Source organism: Leopardus geoffroyi, chromosome E2 (assembly GCF_018350155.1).
Source record: "Leopardus geoffroyi isolate Oge1 chromosome E2, O.geoffroyi_Oge1_pat1.0, whole genome shotgun sequence".
Taxonomy (NCBI): Eukaryota; Metazoa; Chordata; class Mammalia; order Carnivora; family Felidae; genus Leopardus; species Leopardus geoffroyi.
The window spans coordinates 2,231,469-2,252,832 of record NC_059335.1 but is presented as its reverse complement, the minus strand read 5'-3'; the positions used below and the strand labels follow the sequence as shown (position 1 = coordinate 2,252,832).

Below are 21,364 nucleotides of genomic sequence, written 5' to 3'. Positions count from 1 at the left end.
GTCCGACTTCAGCCAGGTCACGATCTCGCGGTCTGGGAGTTCGAGCCCCGCGTCAGGCTCTGGGCTGATGGCTCAGAGCCTGGAGCCTGTTTCCGATTCTGTGTCTCCCTCTCTCTCTGCCCCTCCCCTGTTCATGCTCTGTCTCTCTCTGTCCCAAAAATAAATAAACATTGAAAAAAAAAATTAAAAAAAAAAAAATTAAAATATATTAAAAAAAAAAAAGCTGAGACTGAATTGGGATTTTTGTGCAAGGGATTTATTGAGGGAGTGTGCTCTCGGGGGGAAGCTGGGTTTGATTGGGGGTCCAGCCTGGGCCTGGTCCCACAAGGAGCTCTGGAGCATCAACAGTCCTTGTTCTCCTCTGAGCCAGTGGGGAGTCTGTTATACTCTATCCGTGGGCGCACGACTGTTGGGGGTGAGCGTAACCGCCTGTGTAATTCTCTAGGGAGGTGGATCCCATTAGCAAAGGGCATTTCTAAGAAGGGGGCAATCATAAACCTAAGCGATAAACCAGAAAGTTAGCAGCCCATATGCACAGCAGCTGGAAGAGAAACAAAAGAGAACCAGCTGAGGCACTGGTGGGTCTATTAGCAGTAGTATGGTGTGTGTGTGTGTGTGTGTGTGTGTCTGTGTAAAATTTTTACACTTCAGATGACCTGTACTTACGTTTTCTTAACTTTGTACTCTGCTTAAAAAACTGTCGTATTTCCAACAAAATGCACAGATGAGGGAGTGTGCACACATATATATGCCCATGTAACATCCCAATGAGCACTGCCATTATCTTAGAAGATACCCTCATCTTCTTTTCTGATCTCTGTCCCCCACCCTGTGGCAACCACATTTCCGATTTTGCCTCATATAGATTAGTTTTGCCTATGGTTAAACTTCATGTAAATAGAATCCTACAGGAAATCACATTTCTTAAAACCCAAAAAAGATTATAGCAAAATGTTTACCCCACCATTTGGTATTTTCATAATATAATAGCTTTCCATATGGATACATATTGATGTCCTTTGTTCTTTTGTATTTTACTTTTTAATGTTTATTTATTTTTGAGGGGGGGGGGTACAGAGAGAGGGAGACACAGAATCTGAAGCAGGCTCTAGGCTCTGAGCTGTCAGCACACAGCCCGACACGGGGCTTGAACTCAGGAGCCGTGAAATCATGACCTGTGCTGAAGTCGGATGCTTAACTGAGCCACCCAGGCGCCACTGTTTTTTTTAAATTTACTTTTTACAGCAGCCAAATATTCTGTAGTATGCTCTGTCATGACCGTTTCCTCAACTGATGAATGATCAGGTTGTCGTCGCCGCCACTGAATAATATGTCTTTGTCAAGTTGTCCTCCTAGTCTATAGCATGGGTTATGAGGAACTTCATAAAAACCCGTATTCTCTGGGCCTATCCAAGATCTGCTGAATCACAAAATCCAAGGGTGGAGCCCAGTTATTTGAAAAAGTCACCCAAGTTTTTCTGATGCTCTGCCAGGCTTGGGAGCTGCTTCTGTGGTTTATTTCCTCCAGGATGTAAAGGGGAGCTTTGAAATGTGATGGCATCCAGCAGGAGACAGCAGGCTAGAGGAAGAGTTAGTCCTTTTCCAAGGATTAGAGATGTGAATTCCATCAGTGATTTCTTTTTTAATTTTTTTTTTTTTCAACATTTATTTTTGGGACAGAGAGAGACAGAGCACGAACGGGGGAGGGGCAGAGAGAGAGGGAGACACAGAATCGGAAACAGGCTCCAGGCTCTGAGCCATCAGCCCAGAGCCCGACGCGGGGCTCGAACTCACGGACCGCGAGATCGTGACCTGGCTGAAGTCGGACGCTTAACCGACTGCGCCACCCAGACGCCCCTTTTTTTTTTTTTTTTTTTTTTTTAATATAGCACCCGAGCAGAGTCATCTGTTTCGGGCACTTTTTTTTTTTTTTTTTTTTCAACGTTTATTTATTTTTGGGACAGAGAGAGACAGAGCATGAACGGGGGAGGGGCAGAGAGAGAGGGAGACACAGAATCGGAAACAGGCTCCAGGCTCTGAGCCATCAGCCCAGAGCCCGACGCGGGGCTCGAACTCACAGACCGCGAGATCGTGACCTGGCTGAAGTCGGACGCTTAACCGACTGCGCCACCCAGGCGCCCCCCATCAGTGATTTCTAATATGTTGTAACATTTCATAGTATATGCTATTTCTCTTCTTTTTCAGGTTTTTTTTTCATGTCCCCACTGCCTAGCTTTCTAGATAACTCATTATGTCATATCCATTCCCCAAACTTCTCTGATATTTTTAATAGTGGTTGCACTAAACCCATCACTAATTTGAAGAAGAATTGTCACCATTAACCATTCTGTCTTCCCATCCTTCATCATGGTAGGTCTTTCTATTCATGTATTCATTTGACAGATATTTACAGAATTCATATTCTGTGTCCGGCACTGTTCAGGCACTGGGGCTACAGTCATTAGCAAACCAAAGTCTTTGCCCTTATAGGGCGTGGAGCAAAAGAAAAGCTGGGCAAGGGTAGTTCTGTGGTTTTCTGTGGGAAGGTATAGGGGTGTACAGTTCTGAACACAGTGATGAGAGAAGCATTTTTTAAGGAAGTGACAAAAACTGAGTGATGGGAGATGTGACAGAGAAAGCCTCACGGATACTTGGGGAAAAAGCATTTCAGGAAGAAGAAACCGTAAGTGCAAAGGCATGGAGACAAGAGTGGCTGGGGAAGAGTGAGTAATGCACTGAGTGACTTCAGCTTTGGAAGGAGCACTCTGGCTGCCCCATGGAGAAGAAATTGGGGGTTGGGGTAGCATCAAGATAAGAGTGATGGTGGCTGTGACCAGGGTGGAAGCAGTCAGCTTCTGGATGTATTTTGAAGGTAAAGCCAACAGCATTTGTTGATGGCTCGAATGTGTGTGGTGACAAAGAAAGAAGCATCAAGAAGGCCACAGTTAGAGGCCTGGAGGGGCCAGAAGGAGAGATATGGGGAAAACTGCATGAGATTTTTTTTTTAGTTGGAGGAGGGATATTAGGGTATTTGGGATATGTAAAGTTTAAGATGTCCATTAGATATCTGAGTGGAGGGGCACCTGGGTCGCTCAGTCGGTTGAGCATCTGATTTCGGCTCAGGTCATGATCTCACAGTTTGTGACTTCAAGCCCCACAGTGGGCTCACTGCTGTCAGCACAGAGCCCGCTTTGGATCCTGTCCCCTTCTTTCTGACTCTCCCCTGCTTGCACTCTCCCCAAAATAAATAAATATTAAAAAAAAAAAAAGATATCCAAGTGGAGATGGCAAGGAGATGGTGAGATTTATAAGTTAGGAATTTAGGAGACAGGTTGGGTCATACACACACACACAGTTGAGGTCACTGGTGTATAGATGATATTTAACACTGTGAAACTGTATATATCATCTTGAAATTTTTCATCACATGTATTCTGATCTTTCCTCTGATACAGCATAGGTGTATTACTTATTTTTGTATATTTATGTTATATCTGGTCACTTCATTGTACAGTTGTGAATTCAGCTTTTCAGTTGATATATCATTTCATTCCCAATCATGCAATCACATTTTCCTGCAAGAAACAATGGTGGCCCCTCCATTTCTAATATTTATACTTTTTTTTTTCTTCTGTTTCAGGGCTTTGTGGAGTGGTCAAAAGCTCCACAACAAACGACCATAGTCTTGGTAGTGTGTGTCCTGTTTTTGTTCCTGGTTTTAACAGGGATGCCTATGATGTTTCACATTTAACTATAATGGTGGCTATTGTTTTGAAATAAATGGCCTGCTTCTTGTTAAGGAAATAGTTAAAAATCAGGAATAGTATTGAATATTAGCAAATGCCTTTTAAACATCCATCAAGATGATTTTTTGTATTTAACCTTTTGTTATGAGGTTTTACATTATTTCATTGAACTTAAGACATCACTGATTGTAAAACACATATTGCTTTATATACCACTGAGAAAGAAAAAACATGCTTCTTAATTGTAAGATGCTACCAGCTGGAAGATGTATCGGGACTTCAGAGACGATGAAAAAATGTGCAATTTAGGATTGATGAAATCTGGTAGATTTCTTAATATCAAATCCTCTTTGTATTCTTAGGGTTGTGGTACACTGGTCTTTTCCGATACTGAATCTATTTCTTGATATTTTATGTAGGATTCTTCACTCTATCTTCACATGTAAGATTGGTGCTATCTTTGTCAAGTTTTGGTAACATGGCTAGGCTTGCATCATTGAAGGACATAACCTTTATTGTCTTCTAAGCTTTAGAATAGTTTCTATAACTTCAGTATCACTTCCTTGACATTTTGAAGAAATTCACCAGTAAGGCAATCAGGGCCTGGAAGTATGGAGAGGAAGTTTCAGCTGAATTCTTGGGCGGCTTTCTCAGTTTCTTCTCATGTTACCAGTTTATTATATTTCATTAATTTTGATGATTTATAGTGATTTTTATGCTTAGAAATTCTCCATTTCATTGAACTTTTCAGATTATGAATACCATTCTATAATTAAATGAAAATCTTCTCTTTATTTTGTTCTATCTCCTCTCTTCCTTTCAACTTCTGCTTGTGGTTTACCCATTAGATTTGTCAAAGTTTTATCCAGTTTACTATTGCTTTTCCAAAGAACCAGCATTAGAATTTATGTATATCCATATTTCTCTAGTTTGTAATTTGTTTTTCATTAATATGTACTGGGCTCATTTTTTATTTCTATACCTTGTCTGTTTTTATGTTGAATAATTCATTTATAATCTTTTTTTACAAAATTATTTGCCAAAATAGTATACTTAATAATAAATATACTTCTGATTATAGCCTTGGCCACATTTTAATTTGATAATTTGTGTTCCTGTTTGTTGTTGTCTAAATGTTATATCGTAGTGTTTATAAAGAGTGCTTTGAAACTCTGATCAGGTTTATTTAAAAATAGTTTTACTGATTTACTGCACTGTGAACAAAGAATGTGGCCTCTAATATATATGCTTTCAAAAGCTTTTTAAAAGCTCTTACTGTGGCCTATAACGTGTCCAGTGTTTGTACATGTTTCACGGACATTTAAGATGAGTATGTATTTTCAGTCTGTACAATTCAGAACTCTACATGTCTGTTAATGAATTCAGTCTTATCAATGATATTGTGTAGGTTCATGTGTTAATTTTGGCTCACCTTATCTGTCAAAAACCAATAAGGTTATGTGAAAATCTGTTAGTATGACTACGTTTGTCAATATATTTTGTATAAACTTTGCTTTATGTATTCAGTCACTATGTAATCTGATGCATATGAGGTACAGCACTGTTATGTCTTTGCCAATTAAAGGGTATACGTACACCACCAAGCACAATGCCGGGCAATAGTAGCCATGCAATAAACATTAGTTTAAACCTGATTCTGAATCCTTTGTGAAATATAAAATGATTGTCTTTAAACCAATTTAATCCCGAGGCTTAAATTTTACTTTGTCTATTAGTGGTTGGTATTTCCATCCTGCTCTTTTTAAATTTGTGTGTGTGTGCGCACACGTGTGTGTATTTAGACCCTCTGTGTCGTTTTGATAGGATTTCCAATGGCCTCTCCAGGTTTGCCAAAAAAAATCTGGGCAGGTAGAAGTATGGGATTCTGCCTCCCCATAGTTCCCTCCAGCTGACTGCATCAAAAACCAAGCAACAGTCGTCCCTTCAAACAGACACAAGCCTCAGCTGTTACATTCATTACGCTTTATCAGTTGCAAGTAACAGCAGCTGATTCAAAGGAGCTTAAGTTTGTTAATGATCACTTACTGATTCATGTGACACCAAAGCCTGGGAGGAAACTGGCTCAATTTATAGCTGGTTCCCGGGGCCTAAAAATTATCACTGGGACCTTTCCTCTCCACTGACCTCAGAGTTCCACTCCCTTGCAGGGGTGGCCTTCTTTGTCTCCACTCGGCTGGGAGGATGGCTGCCACCACCACCCTGTTCTACGTGGCAAAGTGGGGGCCACGAGATAGATTCTCCTCACACCCTCACCTCCCAGCCCTTCCCTGCCACAGGAACTGGAATCTTGAAATAAGGGAGAGAACAGCAGCTGGAGGCAGGAACTAGCTGTCCTAGGAGTGGGCAGAGCATAATGGACTGCAGCAGGACAAAGGTAGAAACCAGGACATGCCCGTGGGGACCGTGCCAGATGTCCCGAATGGGGGGGCTGCTGTGGGGGCTGCGGGCTGAGATTCGCTCAGACCGTGCCACGTGCCTTAAATTTGTGGGATATTGCAAACAGTCATGATGATAATATAAACCATAAAAGCAACGGCCCTTCATTTGGGTTCTATCACGTGCCGGGAACCGCATTTCATTGATGACAGAAATATCGACTCGCACCCCTGATGCTCTCTTCTCCATTCGACAGCCAGATACATCCCATGACACCATAATTAAGACCATTCACAATCCACCCACTTCAGCAGGTAAAAGCCAAAGTCCTCACAGTGGCCGTCCATCCCTGCAGTAAGGGCTCGCGCTCGCACCCTCCATTCCATGCGCGCGGCCTTTGCTGTTTGAACAAGCCCATCACGTGCCTGCCACGTGCCTGCCTCAGGACCTTGGCACTTACTGTGGAATGGACCTCTGCCTGTAATGCTCTTCCCCCAGACGCTCACGTGGCTCCCTCACCTGAAGTGCTCGGCTCCCACATCTTCCCCCACCGTCCCCAAATAACACTTACCTCCGCAGGTGATGCTCCTGGTCTTCAGCGCCTGTATCACCACCTGACAATTACAGGTTAATTGATGGTTAATTGATGGTTAATTGAGGTTCTGCTCTGTCCACCTCCTCTGCCGGGTCTCCCTGGAGGAACTGAGTCCTGGGAAGGTTGAGTGGGGGAGGGGGGCTGCAGAGTTCAGCCTGCATTTCTCAGGAATTCCCTGCACGCCAGCCTGTGGGACCCCGGCCCCTTCCGACCCCCTCCCCCATGCGCTTGAAGCTGCTGGGTTCTCCCCTGGAACAGGACACGCTGGCCCCAGGGTAGCATCTGCATACGGTATCTGGGGAACATAGTGGGGGACGGAGGATGTCAGGGAAGTTGGCAACTATGGCAAATCTAAACCGTAAAGCAAACACTGGCACGCCCGTGGCTTGCGGGAGCCGTGGGAGCGGCTTGGGGCTGGCTGGCTGGCTGGCTGGCTGCGCTGCCGTGTTCCCGAATGCCAATTCCTTTCCCCTCTGCCTTACCAGTAATTCCGAAAGCTCTGAACAGGTATTTTCGGCAGCTCCCCCTCCCGGGGCTCAGCTCCTCCACGGCTGTGGACTCAGGGCACCGCTCGCACGCGCCACTCTCACTGCAGCAGGAGGGACCGCGGACGCTCCCGTCCTCCCGGCTGCGACTCTCGTCGCGCCCGCACCCACCCTCCTGCGTCGGCCCCGGCAGCACAGCCAGCCCACCGCCCGCGGGCGGGGCCAGCTCGCGGCGTCACGCCCGGCGCCTGCGCACTGCACCTAGCCGGCTCTCGTTGGAGTCTTGGCGGAAGGGCTCAAAGGCGGGACGCCGACCCCGCCCACACCTCGCCCGCACCCTCCCCCCCGCCCCCCGCAGAGCCCGGGCACCCGCAGCCTCGGCGTTGCGGAGGACCAGTTTCCCTCGGTCTTTGGGGTGACTGAACTCAGGCTTATGTCTGTAAACTGGGCTCCCATTTCACATTCATCCCTTCTCGCAGCACTGCCTGAGGGCCTACTGTGTGCCTAGCGCCTGGGCTGGGCGAAGGTCAGAAGGAGGAGCCAGACCGTGCAGTCCATGCAAGACCCTGAATGGCTCTAGGGTTGCAGCTGGACATGGTCAACCATTCATTCAGTCACTCAGTATTTCCTGAGGACCTACTGTGCGCTGAGGCCTGAGGTAGGAGATGTCTGGGCATAGCCATGAACCGACTGTGTCATCCCTCCTGACCGTGAAAAACTCCTGGCTTGATGCTGCGATGTATAACTACTCAGCTATCTGGAGCTTCTTAAGGACCTACTGTGTGCTAAGGCTTGGGCTAGGCAAAGTTTGGGTCATAGGAAGGAACGAGTATGCATGTTCTCTGATCCAGGACTGGTGCTGAGGATGTTTACTTATTCATTAATTTACCTGGCCTATTAATTTAGATCTCCCGAAAACCCACTGTGTGCTGGTGCTTGAGCTGGCTAATGCCTGGGAGACGGGGGGGGGGGGGCACCGAATGTGTGGCCTCTGACCCTGCATGATGCCAGGGCTGATGCTGGGATGTACAACTAGTCACCCAGTCCTTCATGAGTACCTACTCTATGCTGGGGCCTGAGTGATGTCTGCAGCACAGAGGAAGCACAAACACCATAAGTCTTGACCCTGCAAGGCAGGTCAGGGATTTGCCACTCATTTATTTATTCACATGAGATTCCCTGAGGACCTACTGCGTGCCAAGGCCTGTGCAGGTAACGCCAGGGCGAAAGGAAAGGCACGCATCTCCTCCGAGGCCCCTCACCAGCTTCCTTGCTAGGACTAAGAGCTGAGGAAGCTGGTGGGCAGGGAGACAGATGTTTCTTTACACGTCCGTGTGGCTGTTTTAATTTCTCTCCTCCTTAGTTATACGCATTAAAGATCATTTATGTTTGAGGTATTTTCAGGGCTTGGCGTTATTTTCTGATAATTTACATCACTTTTTCAGGGCCCAAAGAAATCTGAATATGGACCGGACACTGGATGATATCAAGAAATTAATGTCTCACTGGGTGTGAATGATACTGTGGTTGTATAGAAGGTACTTTTGTTGTTGTTAAGAGACGCAGCCTAAGGTATTTAGCGGTGAGATCCTGTCGGTAATTTACCTTAAAATAGACCAGGAAAAAAAAAATAGGCATTTTCATGAACTATTTTAAAAACAAATATCTATCATAAAATATGGTAAATTTTGTTATGAAAGCACTTTTAGGTATTGCATTCCTATTCTATTAAAATTGTTTCTTTTCTTTTCTGGTTTTGAGAGAGAGGGAGGAGCAGAAAGGGAAACAGAGGGAGAGAATCCCAAGCAGGCTCTGCACGGTCATCACAGAGCCCTATGTGGGGCTCGAACTCATGAACTGTGAGATCATGCCCTGAGCCAAAATCAAGAGTTGGACATTTAACCGACTGAGCCACCCAGGCACCCCAAAATTCTTTTTGTTTTTTAAGGCAGTCAAAGTGGATGGGCATGTGGGGATATATTGTACATTTTGTATAATTGAAAAAAATCTCATAAAAATTCTTTATGTAGGGGGTTCCTTTTTATGCAGAGGGGGGTTATGTTATGTTGTTATGATATGTTATGTTCAGTTATGTTGTTCCATGACACAGGACCGTTTGTTGGTCAACCTTGTAAAAAAGGCATTCGTAACTGAAAAATATTTTTGTCATTTTTTTTTTTTCCTGGACCTGAACAAATGAGTGAGATCAAAACAAACATACGTGGTTCTCTACCTAAGAAATCTTACACCCAAACTTTGTGAAATGATAACCTCCGGTGCTTCCAAATATAAAATAAATAAAAGGACAGAAGCTGTGGGTTGTATGCTACTATCTGTGTAGAAAGGTATACTGTATGTCTTTATAGCCTGTTTGTACATATAAGCAAATACCCATATTATTTGCTATATATGCACAGATTATGTTGGAAAGATACCAAGAAACTCAAGAATGGTTGCCTCTAGGGAGGGGAACTTGGTGGGTAGGGGGGATGGAGGAGGACAGGGATAAGATTTTTTTTCACTTTGTTAACTGTGGACCAAACAAATGTTGTCCATAAAATTTCGTAAAGACCATGCTGTAGGACTATAACTTATTTCACGGTGATAGGTGACTGCGTTAATCATTCTCACATTTCACACTTCTAACCACATGGTTGAAAAGGCCCTTCGTACACTACCCATGGGCTTGGCTATAACTCTTGCTTTGGCTAGTGGGTCTACATGCAAACTTGACATAATCAGGGGCTTGAAACTGTGCTTGTGTGCCCACTCTCTCCAAATCCCTGCTACTGCCCTGAGTGCACATCCTTAGAGTCTTGAGGAAGGCAGCAGAGATGGCCCAGCTGAGCCGTCCTGAACAGCCACCCCCATCCAACCCTCAGCTGACCACAGATGCGCCACTGAATCTAGCCAAGATCAACTGGGCCTAGTCCAGGCCAACAGAAACCCCCACCATGGGAAATATATTAGATGGACAACTGAGGTCTGCATGTTTCGTTACACAGCAACAGCTAACGGACACAACCATTAAAGTCAGGATTTTGATTGTGGGTGGGCGGGGGGCACAAGGCTGGAGCAGGGGAAAGGGTTTCCTCATCCTAAAAAAGGCTGGGGTGCACTCTGAAACTCACCCTTTGCAGGTCAGGGGAGAGGCAAGTCTCTTCTAGAACTTTTCCTTCTCTGGATGTCTCTGGCTCGTTCTAATTTTGGAACCACTGTTTCAGTCCTAGGGATCCACACTTCTTCAGACCCCGCTTCCTTAGTCAATATGCCAACTTGAAAGGAGCCGAACCTTTTATCCAATTAAATTTATTGAACAAATGCCTACGTGATCATCAAATCTTCGACCATTCAAAGGCTAGCTAGAGACGCACAGACACTTCTTTGGGTCCACTTTCGTGGGTCGCATTTATAGTTCCGAACCAGGAGGCAGAATGTGTGTGTTGGGGGGAGGGGCAGTCCGGCAGATGCGGAGTCCAGTCCCGGCCCTGTGACCTCCTCCCTGTGTGACCTTGGGCAAGTCCCCGGGCCTCCCTGAGCCTCGGTCTACTCACGGAGAGAGTCGGGGAGGAGAAGGTGCCTCCCCTTGGTGCCGAGCGGTCGGAAGCGGGGTGGAACAGTGCCGGGCGCGGTGCGGGGTCAGAGGTCCCCGTTAGGCATCAGCTCGTCCTTCTGCCGGTCTGTGGCACTCTGTTTGGGGTCGCTGCCGCCGCCTGGCTCCTCCTCCCGGGGGGAGCCCGGGGACCCCGTCAGGTGCGGCAGCGGGGTGGCGGGGTGGCCGCAGCGGGCGCGCGGACAGGGCCTCCCGTCGGCGTGCGTCCGCTGGTGCCGAATGAGCGCGGAGGAGAAGCTGAAGGCCTTGCCGCAGCCGCCGCACTCGTAGGGCTTCTCGCCCGTGTGCACGATGTGGTGCTGGATCAGGTAGGAGCGGTTGCTGAAGGCCTTGCCGCACTCGGGGCACGCGTAGGGCCGCTCGCCCGTGTGCGTGCGCCGGTGCAGCGTCAGCGACGAGCCCTGGCTGAAGGCCTTGCCGCAGTCCCCGCAGCGGTAGGGCTTCTCGCCCGTGTGGATCTTCTGGTGCTCGATGAGGGACGACACGTGCCCGAAGGCCGCCCCGCACTCCGGGCACCGGTAGGGCCGCGCGCCCGTATGCACGAGGCGGTGCTGTGCCAGGTGCGAGCGGTTGCCGAAGGCGCGGCCGCAGTCGGCGCACGCGTACGGCCGCTCACCTGTGTGCACGCGGCGGTGCTGCGCCAGGTGCGACACCTGCGTGAAGGCCTTGCCGCACTGCGCGCACGCGTACGGCTTCTCACCCGTGTGGATGCGCCGGTGCTCGGCCAGCGAGGCGCTCTGGCTGAAGGGCGCGCCGCACTCGGGGCACGCGTACGGCTTCTCGCCCGTGTGCACGCGCCGGTGCTGCGCCAGGTGCGCGAGCTGCGAGAAGGCCTTGGCGCACTGGCCGCAGGCGTACGGCCGCTCGGCCGTGTGCGTGCGCCGGTGGCGGATGAGCGCCGAGGAGAAGCGGAAGGCCTTCTGGCAGCGCGCGCACGCGTACGGCTTCTCGCCCGTGTGCACGCGCTGGTGCTCCAGCAGGGACGAGCGGTTGCGGAAGGCCTTGGCGCACTGGCCGCACGCGTACGGCCGCTCGCCCGTGTGCACGCGCCGGTGCTGCGCCAGGTGCGTGGGGCGCGCGAAGGCCTTGCCGCAGTCGGCGCATCGGTGCGGCCGCTCGCCTGTGTGCGTGCGCCAGTGCGACGCCAGGTAGGAGCCCTGGCTGAAGGCCTTGCCGCACTCGGGGCACGCGTACGGCCGCTCGCCCGTGTGCGTGCGCCGGTGGAGCGTCAGGTGGACGCTCTGGCTGAAGGCCTTGCCGCAGTCGGCGCAGGCGAACGGCCTCTCGCCGGTGTGGGTTCTCTGGTGCAGGGTGAAGGCCGAGCAGTAGCTGAAGGCCTTGCCGCAGTCCCCGCACGTCCACGGCTTCCGGGGGCCGCCCCCTCCTCGCTCCTCCTCGCCGGAGCCCGCCCTCTTCTGCTTTGGGTTCTTACTGGGCGCGCCGCGCCTCCGGGGCCGGCCGCCGGCTCGGGGCAGGGGAGGACTCGGGCCGGTTCCCGGCACCCCGCCGAGCTCGCCCCGCTCCTGCACACCGTCCCTGGCGGGCTCTTCCCCGGGGGCCGTGGCCTCTTGCTTCAAACAGCTTTTCTGGTTCTCCTGCCGGTCCTTGAACCGACCCTCTTGTTCCCGGGTTTCCCCCACCTCGGGGCCCTGGGGGGTGGCCACGGTCGAGAGTCCTTCCATTGCTGCTTTCTGAGCCACTGCCTTGTTTTCACACCTTTGTCCCTGGATCTGAAGGAAAAGAGGAGAAAAACCAACCAGGTGGGTTGGACAAGGCTTAGTGCAGGGTCTCAGCCTCCACACTGCTGATGGTTTGTTGGGGGGGCTGTCCTATGCACTGGAGGGTACTTAGCAGCATCCCTGGCCTCTACCCACTGGATGCCAGTAGCACTGCCCCAAGTTGTGACCACCAGAAATGTCTCTGGACATTTCCAAGTGTCCCCTGACTGAAGATCACAGACTTAACTGAAAGCAATTGTATTAAAAAAAAAAATTTTTTTTTTTAAGTTTATTTATTTTGAGAGAGAGCGCAAGCAGGAGGGGCAGAGAGAGAGAGAATCCCAAGCAGGCTCCAAATGGTCAGCACAGAGCCTGACATGGGGCTTGAACTCACGAACTGTGAGATCATGACCTGAACTGAAATCAAGAGTCCGAGGCTTAACCCCCTGAGCCACCCAGGCGCCCCTGCAAACAATTTTAAAAGATCTTTGCAAAAACATGAACCTGACAGCTCTTAAATATAGCCTTGCAACTTGGTGCTCTGGACCAAATCATGTCCCCTCCAAATTCATAGATCGGAGCCCTAACTTGATAATGTCTGGAGGTTGGGCCTTTGGGAGGTAATGAGGTTAAATGCCCGCCTCCACCATGGGATTGGTGTCCTCATAAGAGGAAGAGACCAGAGCTCCCTCTCTCCACCATGTGGGGACAGAGTGACGAGGAGATTATCTGCAAGCCAGGAAGACGGTTCTCACCAGAACCCAGGCCAGGCTGATGCCCTAATCCTAGACTCCCAGCCTCCAGAACTATGAGGAAATAAATTTCTGTTGAAGACACCCAGTCTGCAGTACTTTGTCATGGGTCTCTGAACTGAGGGTTTTTTCTTTTCTGGAGAAAAATTGTACACAAAGGAACAGCTAGCTCCCAAACTCTATGCATAATATACTGCCGGTAGGAGCATGCACTGGAAAAACCACTGGCATTTTCTTTTTTTTTTTTTTTTTTTTAATTTTTTATTTTTCAACGTTTATTTATTTTTGGGACAGAGAGAGACAGAGCATGAACGGGGGAGGGGCAGAGAGAGAGGGAGACACAGAATCGGAAACAGGCTCCAGGCTCTGAGCCATCAGCCCAGAGCCCGACGCGGGGCTCGAACTCACGGACCACGAGATCGTGACCTGGCTGAAGTCGGACGCTTAACCGACTGCGCCACCCAGGCGCCCCACCACTGGCATTTTCTAGGAAAGCTGGAGACACATGTCCCCGGTCCCCCAGTAATACGTTTTCTGGAACGTAAGCAAGAGAAACGTGCACACGTGTACCAGGAAGCCCGTCCAAGATTGTGTGTAACAGCCAAATGCTAGAAAACAGTCCAACTGTCCATTAACAAGGGAACAAACGGGTATATTCATACAGCGGAGTATCACACAGCATGAACATGAGTGGCCGCCAGCTGCCCAACGGCTCAGAACCTCAAATGCAGTGTTGGCAAACAGTTAAGATGCAAAGGCTGTATCAGGTAGGATGTTATTTAGGCTGAAAAACAGGCAAACACAGCCATCTACGTTTTAGGGATTATGAACACGTGGCAAAGGTTCATTGCTACACCCTGGCCCTGGGGCCCAGCGGCACTGCCGGTGACAGACTCAGAGCTTAGGCCCCTCTGCAGGCCTAGCGACTCAAAATCTGCTTTTTATGGGAGCCCCACATGATTCGTGGGCATGGGAACGTCTGAGAGGTGCTGGTCTTGGCCCCTCTGACACCGACTCGGGAGTACTGTTACAGCCGTAACAACCAGCCTCCGCTGAGCACAGAGCCGGACGCCCAGCCGCCTTTAAGCTCTTGCCACGAACTAGCTCACCTGCTCCTCAGTAAAGCTCCCAGAACTGGCAAAGCTAGAGCCCACGCCTGGGCCACCTGACTACGGGGCTTATCCTCTCTGACACCCTTGCCTGCCCCAGGCTCATACTCTCCAATATAGGCCTCCCCGCTGCTCCTCAAACATTCCAGGCATGCTCGTGACTCAGGAGCTGAGTCTGACTGGCTGTTCCATTTGCCTGGAACCTTCATCCCCTGAGGCGAGGCCAGTGGAGAAGAGAGAATAGATCCAGAAATGAAGGAGTGAGTGATCTGGGCTGTGAGAGCAGCAGGGGCGAGGGTCCTGAGCAGGACCATGGCTGGGGCGACAGAGGAAAAGCAGAGGGGCAGGGCAGTGGGGGAGGGGTGGAGAACAACTGAGGCAGCCGGCTGGTGGGATTACGGATGGCAGTGGTGAGGGTCACATGAAGCAGGGTCTGTATGCAGCGGTGAGAACTTGGCTGGTGGGAGCCGGGCTAGGCCTGGCCCAGTTCCAGAACCGTCTCCACAGGCGGCTGTCAGGCCCAGACAGGCCTCCACACAGGGCCGTGGTACCCACCTTGTGGTCTTCAGAGCATCGGATCCTGTGTGTGTCACTCAAGTTGTGGCCCCTGCTCTGGCCACCATGCATCAGTGGGTCCAGACCACATCTGGGAGAGAAAGAAATGGGAACCATGAAGGAAGATTCTGGGGCTGAGGCGTGTGTCACCGCAGACACGTGCACAGTCATAAATGCATGTCATAAGTGGGCAGAGCATCACACGTGCCCAAAGTCATGTGTGCTGGGTCTCCCCCATGTGCAGAAACGCAGTGACCCCAAGGTTGCCCAGTGTCTCCTAAACACATCCCGTGACACCTGCACAGACCTCCACATGCACAGTCACGTTCAGGCACACAGAATGGCCAGCTCCGGGATGGCAGACACACCCATCGAAACGCTGCATTCAGCTGCACACCGAGACACACGTAGAATCACACACTTCCCACCTAGGAGAACACATTCCACATGCGCCTAAGTTACCCATGGGCACAGGTCTCCAAATGCAGACACACAGTCAATTATGCGTGCTGCGGCCCCTGTACAGGCACAGCCGGCAGGCTCAGTCACGTGCAAACACACGGTGACATGGGGGACGTACTCACATGCAGAGTCACACGCACAGTTACGTACTCACAAGGGCACAAACTGATGTAGTCACCCACATGCAAACACACAAGGGCCGGACTCACACGCACGACTCACACCTGCCTAGGCACAAGGGTACAAACACGTTGCATGAGGGGACGGACTCACACGGAGAGTCACGCACAGCTGCACGCGCACAAAGTTGTGGAGTCGCGCACGGGCAAACGCAGGGACATGCGGGGCGGGACTCACATGCACAGGGACACGCACAAGGCCACACACCTGCATTGGCACAAAGTTCAGGAGTGACACACGTGCAAAGGCAAGTGCACAGGCGGGGCGGGATTCGCATACACACAGCGCTGGAGTCACGAACACACAGCGACAGAGCGACACGGACACCCGCGCGCACACCCACTCGCGCTCGCGCAAACCACGCACCAGTGTCCTCGACTCCCGGCACCGCCTTCGAAGGCCTCGGAGGCTCCCGGCGAGCTCGGTGGGTTCGGGTCAGGTTCTCCTCAGTCTCCGGCCCTACCCGGCCGAGGCGGACCCCAGAAACCCCAGGTCCCACGGTGGAGCGGACGAGCAGGCCTCACAAGTGACCACGACCTCCGCGGGTGGGCCAGAGCCCCAGGCCCGAGCGGACTGCGCTTGCGCACCGGCACAGCTACATCCCGCGCGCCGCTTCCCGCGAACTACAACTCCCAGAAGGCACCGCGCCGCTGCGCCGGCGTCCTGGAAGAACCAGTCCCGGGGACGCCTGCGGGGTCGATAATCAGGGGTCGGTGCGGGGTCCGTGCTCAGACCGAGCTCCGCCCGACGGGGCCGGGACTCAGGATGGGGGGCGGAGCCAGAGATATGGGGGCGGGACTCCGCCTCTTCAGGGGAGGGGCACAGTCCGCGGGCTTAGGGGAACAAAAACCAACTGAGGATCAGAGAGGTTAGGTCACTTAACGCAGGCTGAACAGCATAGCGAGGGCGGAAGCTGGCGCTGACCACCCACAGCTCACCACGAAGTCATGGAAAGCTATTCTTTCTCTCGGGAGTTTGATCTAATTCCCCTACAAAGCAAAGAAGTCGACAACCTACCGACTGTGCAAGTGATGATAACCGCGAGCGCGTACAGCCACGCACTGGCCAGCCAGGATTGTGAAGTGCTTCCTATGTAGGAACTTTGTTAGCGTTCAGAACTTACTGACCTGGGAATGCAAAGAAATGGGTGAACGTAGGGTGGGAACACTAATGGATTTCACCAAAATTGACATGCCATTGATTGTGAGACACTACATTATTTCATGGACACCAACACCCCCCCCCCCCCCACCAAGGCTGCTATTACACCATCACACACTCTTTCTTCACGCTTGAAATTTTCATTTTATATGTAGACTTCAAGAGGCATTTTGTGTTTTCCCTTATCCTTCTGCAAGCTTCTGGCCTTGCCGTAGTAAGAACATGCCCAGGGTCCTTTCAAGCGGGGGACTCACGGAGCAGGGTTTCCCACCTAATCCACCGACCTGTGAGCTTGAGAATAAAGGATTGTGGTTTTGAGTCATGAAGGGTGGGCTTTTTTTTTTCTGGTTTAGTTTTATATTTGAATATTTAAAAAAATACCTCTCACATATTCTTTGTAAACCGTGTTGAGAGCTCATAAGTCTGCAGCATATTCTCTTTTTTTTTTTTTTAATTTTTTTTTCAACGTTTATTTATTTTTGGGACAGAGAGAGACAGAGCATGAACGGGGGAGGGGCAGAGAGAGAGGGAGACACAGAATCGGAAACAGGCTCCAGGCTCCGAGCCATCAGCCCAGAGCCCGACGCGGGGCTCGAACTCACGGACCGCGAGATCGTGACCTGGCTGAAGTCGGACGCTTAACCGACTGCGCCACCCAGGCGCCCCCAGCATATTCTCTTAATCACTAAAAAGATTTTTTTTAATCCCCTCTGCGGGGGTGGGGGTGGGGGTAGAAACAAGCAGGAATTATTCAAATACAAAAGAACCTTTCTACTGATGTATATCATGAGGAACAATATTTTATTAGGCTCATTTCATTATTTTGTGGTATAGAAAGTAGGCAGGGCACAGCAGGGAGGGCTTCATCTCTGCTCCACAATGGGACCAGAGGTGGCTCGAACAGTTGCTGGGGATGAGTCATTTGGGGCCATCCATCTGGGGCCTGGGTTTTTCTCCATGTGGTGTCTTTTGGGGCTGACCAGACACCCCCTGTGGCTAGCTTGGCCTTCTCACAGCATGGTGGACACAGAATAGTAGAAATTCTTATATGGTGGTTCAGGGCTTCAATAGGAGTAATCCAGGAGCAAGCCACTGAATGGGGGGCTATTTGTTACACAGTAGTTTAGTGGCATAGCTGACTGAGACAGAGGCAGGGCCAAGAGATGAGGCTGAAGATGTAGGGATTCAGTTTCTTGTGGGCCATACTAAGAACATTTCCTGAGAGCAGTTGGGAGTCACTGTTGTGTTTTTTCTTCTTTCAAAGCTGGAGGAGTCTGCATTTATGATAACATGTGTCCCTGCCCAGTGTGAGTGCTGGGCACCACTCATTCTAATCCTTTTGGTGGTTCTTGCCCTCGTCGCAGTTCATTGTTCCAGTAAATGCTCAAGTGGCACCCTCTGGGGGTTTTCCAACTTCTTTCTCTGCGCGGCCTATCGAGTGCTCTTTCCCATAAACTCTGGCCACATTGGTCTTCCTGGAAACTCAGTTCCATCTCTCTCTCTCTCTCTCTCTCTCTCTCTGTTTAGCTTATTTATGTTGAGAGAGAGAGAGAGAGGCAGAGAGAGAGAGAATCCCAAGCAGGCTTCACACCGGCAGTGTAGAGCCCAACACGGGACTCGAACTCGTGAACCATGAGATCACACCCTGAGATGAAACCAAGAGTCGGATGCTTAACCGACTGAGCCCCCCAGGCGCCCCCAGCTCAATCTCTTTAACTCAGGGTGTTTACAGGGCTCTGCCAGGATTCGTCGCCCTGGACCATGACCTGGAAACTCTCCTAAGACAGTAAATTGGGGCAATCGTAGGACTTACCTTATTCTCTTCCCACGTGCCAGGAATCACCATCCTTCGTGTTCTGAGCTCCAATGGCTTAAAAACTAAGTTTTTGCCCCTTTTATGGTTGTTTTAGAGAGAGAAAATCTGCTCCCTGTTACTGCATCTTGGCCGTAGCAGAAGTCGATGCTATGTTCTTTTTTTTTTTTTTTAATAATTTTTTAATGTTTATTTTTGAGAGACAGAGAGCATGAGCGGGGGAGAGGGAGAGAGAGAGGGAGACACAGAATCCGAAGCAGGCTCCAGGCTCTGAGCTGTCAGCGCAGAGCCTGATGCGGGGCTCGAACCCACAGACCATGAGATCATGACCTGGGCCGAAGTCGGAGGCTTAACCGACTGAGCCACCCAGGTGCCCCTACATATTTTTTAAAGCCGTTTTCTTTAGAAAGCTATATTTACCTGTTTGGGGCTGAATTGTGCCCCGCACTCCCAAGAAAAGAAAGTTGTGTGGGAGTCCAAACCCTTAATATCTCAGAAGAACTTATTTGGAGACAGGGTCATTACAGAGGTAATTAAGTAAAAATGAGGTCATTAGGGTGGGTCCTAATGCAATATGACTCGTGTCCTTCCTGGAGGGGGGGGGGGGAGTTTGACCTCACAGGCAGGCACACACATAGGGGGCGGATTGCAGGTGTCAGCCATAAGGACAGGACACCTGGACAGAAACACCTGAATTAGCATGTGATTCAATCACAGGGGCCGGAGGCCGGCCAGGCCCACACGTGAAACCCAGCATTTGCAGGGGCCTCCAGGGAAAGTGGGTTAGGATAGTGGTGTGCAGAGACCGAAGACTGATCACTTGGGGGCACTGTTTCCTCACAGAAGGATCAAATCTGCTCAAACAAAGCCTTTCCCTAAAACAATACGGGACAAGATTGGGGGGGGGGGGGGCGGGGACAGCCAGGTGGAGCGTGGGGAAAGCCAAGAAGTCGCTCTAGCCGGGTTGCGGTCCTATCCTATCCGCCCAGGAAATGCAGTTTTTAGGTCCCTTTCCCTAGGAAAATTCCTTCCCCACAGGCTCCTGGAGGTAAGGAATACACTGAAACAGACGTGTTTTCCGGAGGGCAGTTTTGTTAGAGTGAAGAGGGGCGTGATATGTTCCTGCCCCCTCGCCGCTCTGGGTCTGGTGGGGAAGAGGGTATGTATATAAAATTCCTAACGTTTTCATGTGTTTGGTATAAGGTCCTCACTTGATATTCTGATTCTCAAAGTGTCATGTGTCACAGAAATGACCGAATTTCCTTGCGAATTGCATCATAATGAACTCTCCTATCAGACTGTCACCATGTCCATTTTTGAGCCTTTTGTCACTTATAGTTACTGTTCTGATGCTCTCACAAAACATGTTTCATCTTTAAAGAGATTTACAAAAATGACTTTTAGGACAGGCATTTGACATCTTCAAGATCATAAAACAAATGTGTAAAAATCTCCAGAACCAAAAAGCTGCGTTCAAACTGAACAAGAATTAGTAACATGGGGCTAAATAAACGGAGGAAGATTATAGTTTTGTGACTCTTGTTGGAAATATTGTTGGGTCTCTAATGCTTGCTCTCCCAGATTAAGGAAACTTTGTTTCAAGACATCTATGGCATACAGAAATGTGATAGAGTATTCACTGGTGAACACACAGAATCATTTAACTTTTCTCTCCATTTGAACTCTCTGAAATTCAAAAACTCAGTATTCTTTCTTTCATGGCAGTTACACTTGTTTGCATGCATCCAGCAAGAATCTGCTCCTTTGGTAACAGGACACCATTAGAAATACTGGATAATTTATCAAAGTTTTGACTCAAATGTCCTACTTGAGAGCCATGCATAGACTCAGATATGACCTCACAGCTCTGAGGAACTAAGGTTGGCTTTATGAAACATGCAGCCATAAAGCCCATTGGAAATGTTGCCCGGATACCTTGCTTATAGAGTTCCCAGCAGTCTTACCAGGTGAGTAAAGAATGTTCTTTCCTGGCAGGTGCAGGGACCTCAGGATATCCTGGGGACCTCGTGAAGAGGCATTCCCCCATATCTATAGATATTGCAGGCATGTCTGATGGTAAGTACTTGGCTTGGCTTCTGGCCTGGAGAGGCTACTAAACGTTTAATCTAGATTCCCTATAAAAAGTTCCAGGGTAGCAAATTTTTTTTTAATTTTTTTTTATGTTTATTTATTTTTGAGACAGAGAGAGACAGAGCATGAACAGGGGAGGGGCAGAGAGAGAGGGAGACACAGAATCAGAAACAGGCTCCAGGCTCTGAGCTGTCAGCACAGAGCCCGACGCGGGGCTCGAACTCACGGCCCGTGAGATAATGACCTGAGCTGAAGTTGGACGCTTAACCGACCAAGCCACCCAGGCGCCCCTGGATGTTCAGTTTTAGTTCTGATATTTAACCAGAAATATTTGTTGTTTGCCCAAACTAGACAACTGGAGGTAAACGTCATAAAACTCCTGTAGAGACAGTCTTTGTGCCTGTTGCTCTAAAGGGCCGTTCAAAAGGATCACCACAGACATTTGAGTTACAAACCAGAAAAACCCATCTAATTCCCACTGCCGGTCCCCACTCCATCTGAGAATGCTTCAAGCCTGACATCTAGAAGTCTTCTCACTGGCTGAGCTCAAGACTCAGACACTTGGCTTATAATTTTGCCCTAGGGGCTCCTGGGTGGCTCAGTCAGTTGAATGCCCAACTTTGGCTCAGGTCATGATCTCACGGTTCATGAGTTCGAGCCCCGCGTGGGGCTCTGTGCTGACAGCTC

At 49.9% G+C, this 21,364-nt stretch overlaps 2 protein-coding genes across 5 annotated transcripts in view; one reads left to right on the top strand and one right to left on the bottom strand.

Moving 5' to 3' along the window:
- SMIM17 (small integral membrane protein 17) overlaps nucleotides 1-5,401 on the top strand; it is a 41,999-nt gene extending 36,598 nt beyond the window's left edge. The window contains exon 6 of the mRNA XM_045440401.1: nucleotides 3,641-5,401. Coding sequence (XP_045296357.1) covers nucleotides 3,641-3,751 — 111 coding nt within the window. The 3' untranslated portion in view covers nucleotides 3,752-5,401. The remainder of the gene's footprint in view (nucleotides 1-3,640) is intronic.
- Nucleotides 235-16,341, bottom strand: ZNF835 (zinc finger protein 835). Of its 4 annotated transcripts, none has more exons than XM_045440254.1 (6): nucleotides 15,278-15,969; nucleotides 14,971-15,061; nucleotides 10,355-12,566; nucleotides 7,221-7,327; nucleotides 6,715-6,852; nucleotides 235-541 (listed from the first exon to the last, which is right to left on the bottom strand). In XM_045440254.1, exons 1-3 carry the CDS (start codon nucleotides 15,283-15,285, stop codon nucleotides 10,863-10,865), a joined length of 1,803 nt encoding a protein of 600 aa, XP_045296210.1. In that variant the 5' UTR covers nucleotides 15,286-15,969; the 3' UTR covers nucleotides 235-541; nucleotides 6,715-6,852; nucleotides 7,221-7,327; nucleotides 10,355-10,862. The 4 variants fall into 4 exon arrangements, with proteins under 4 accessions (XP_045296210.1, XP_045296209.1, XP_045296211.1 ...); XM_045440253.1 differs by having other exon boundaries at nucleotides 6,715-6,757; XM_045440255.1 differs by lacking the exons at nucleotides 235-541; nucleotides 6,715-6,852; nucleotides 7,221-7,327; nucleotides 15,278-15,969 and adding an exon at nucleotides 15,979-16,338 and having other exon boundaries at nucleotides 10,517-12,566.
- Nucleotides 16,342-21,364: the final 5,023 nt, after the last annotated feature.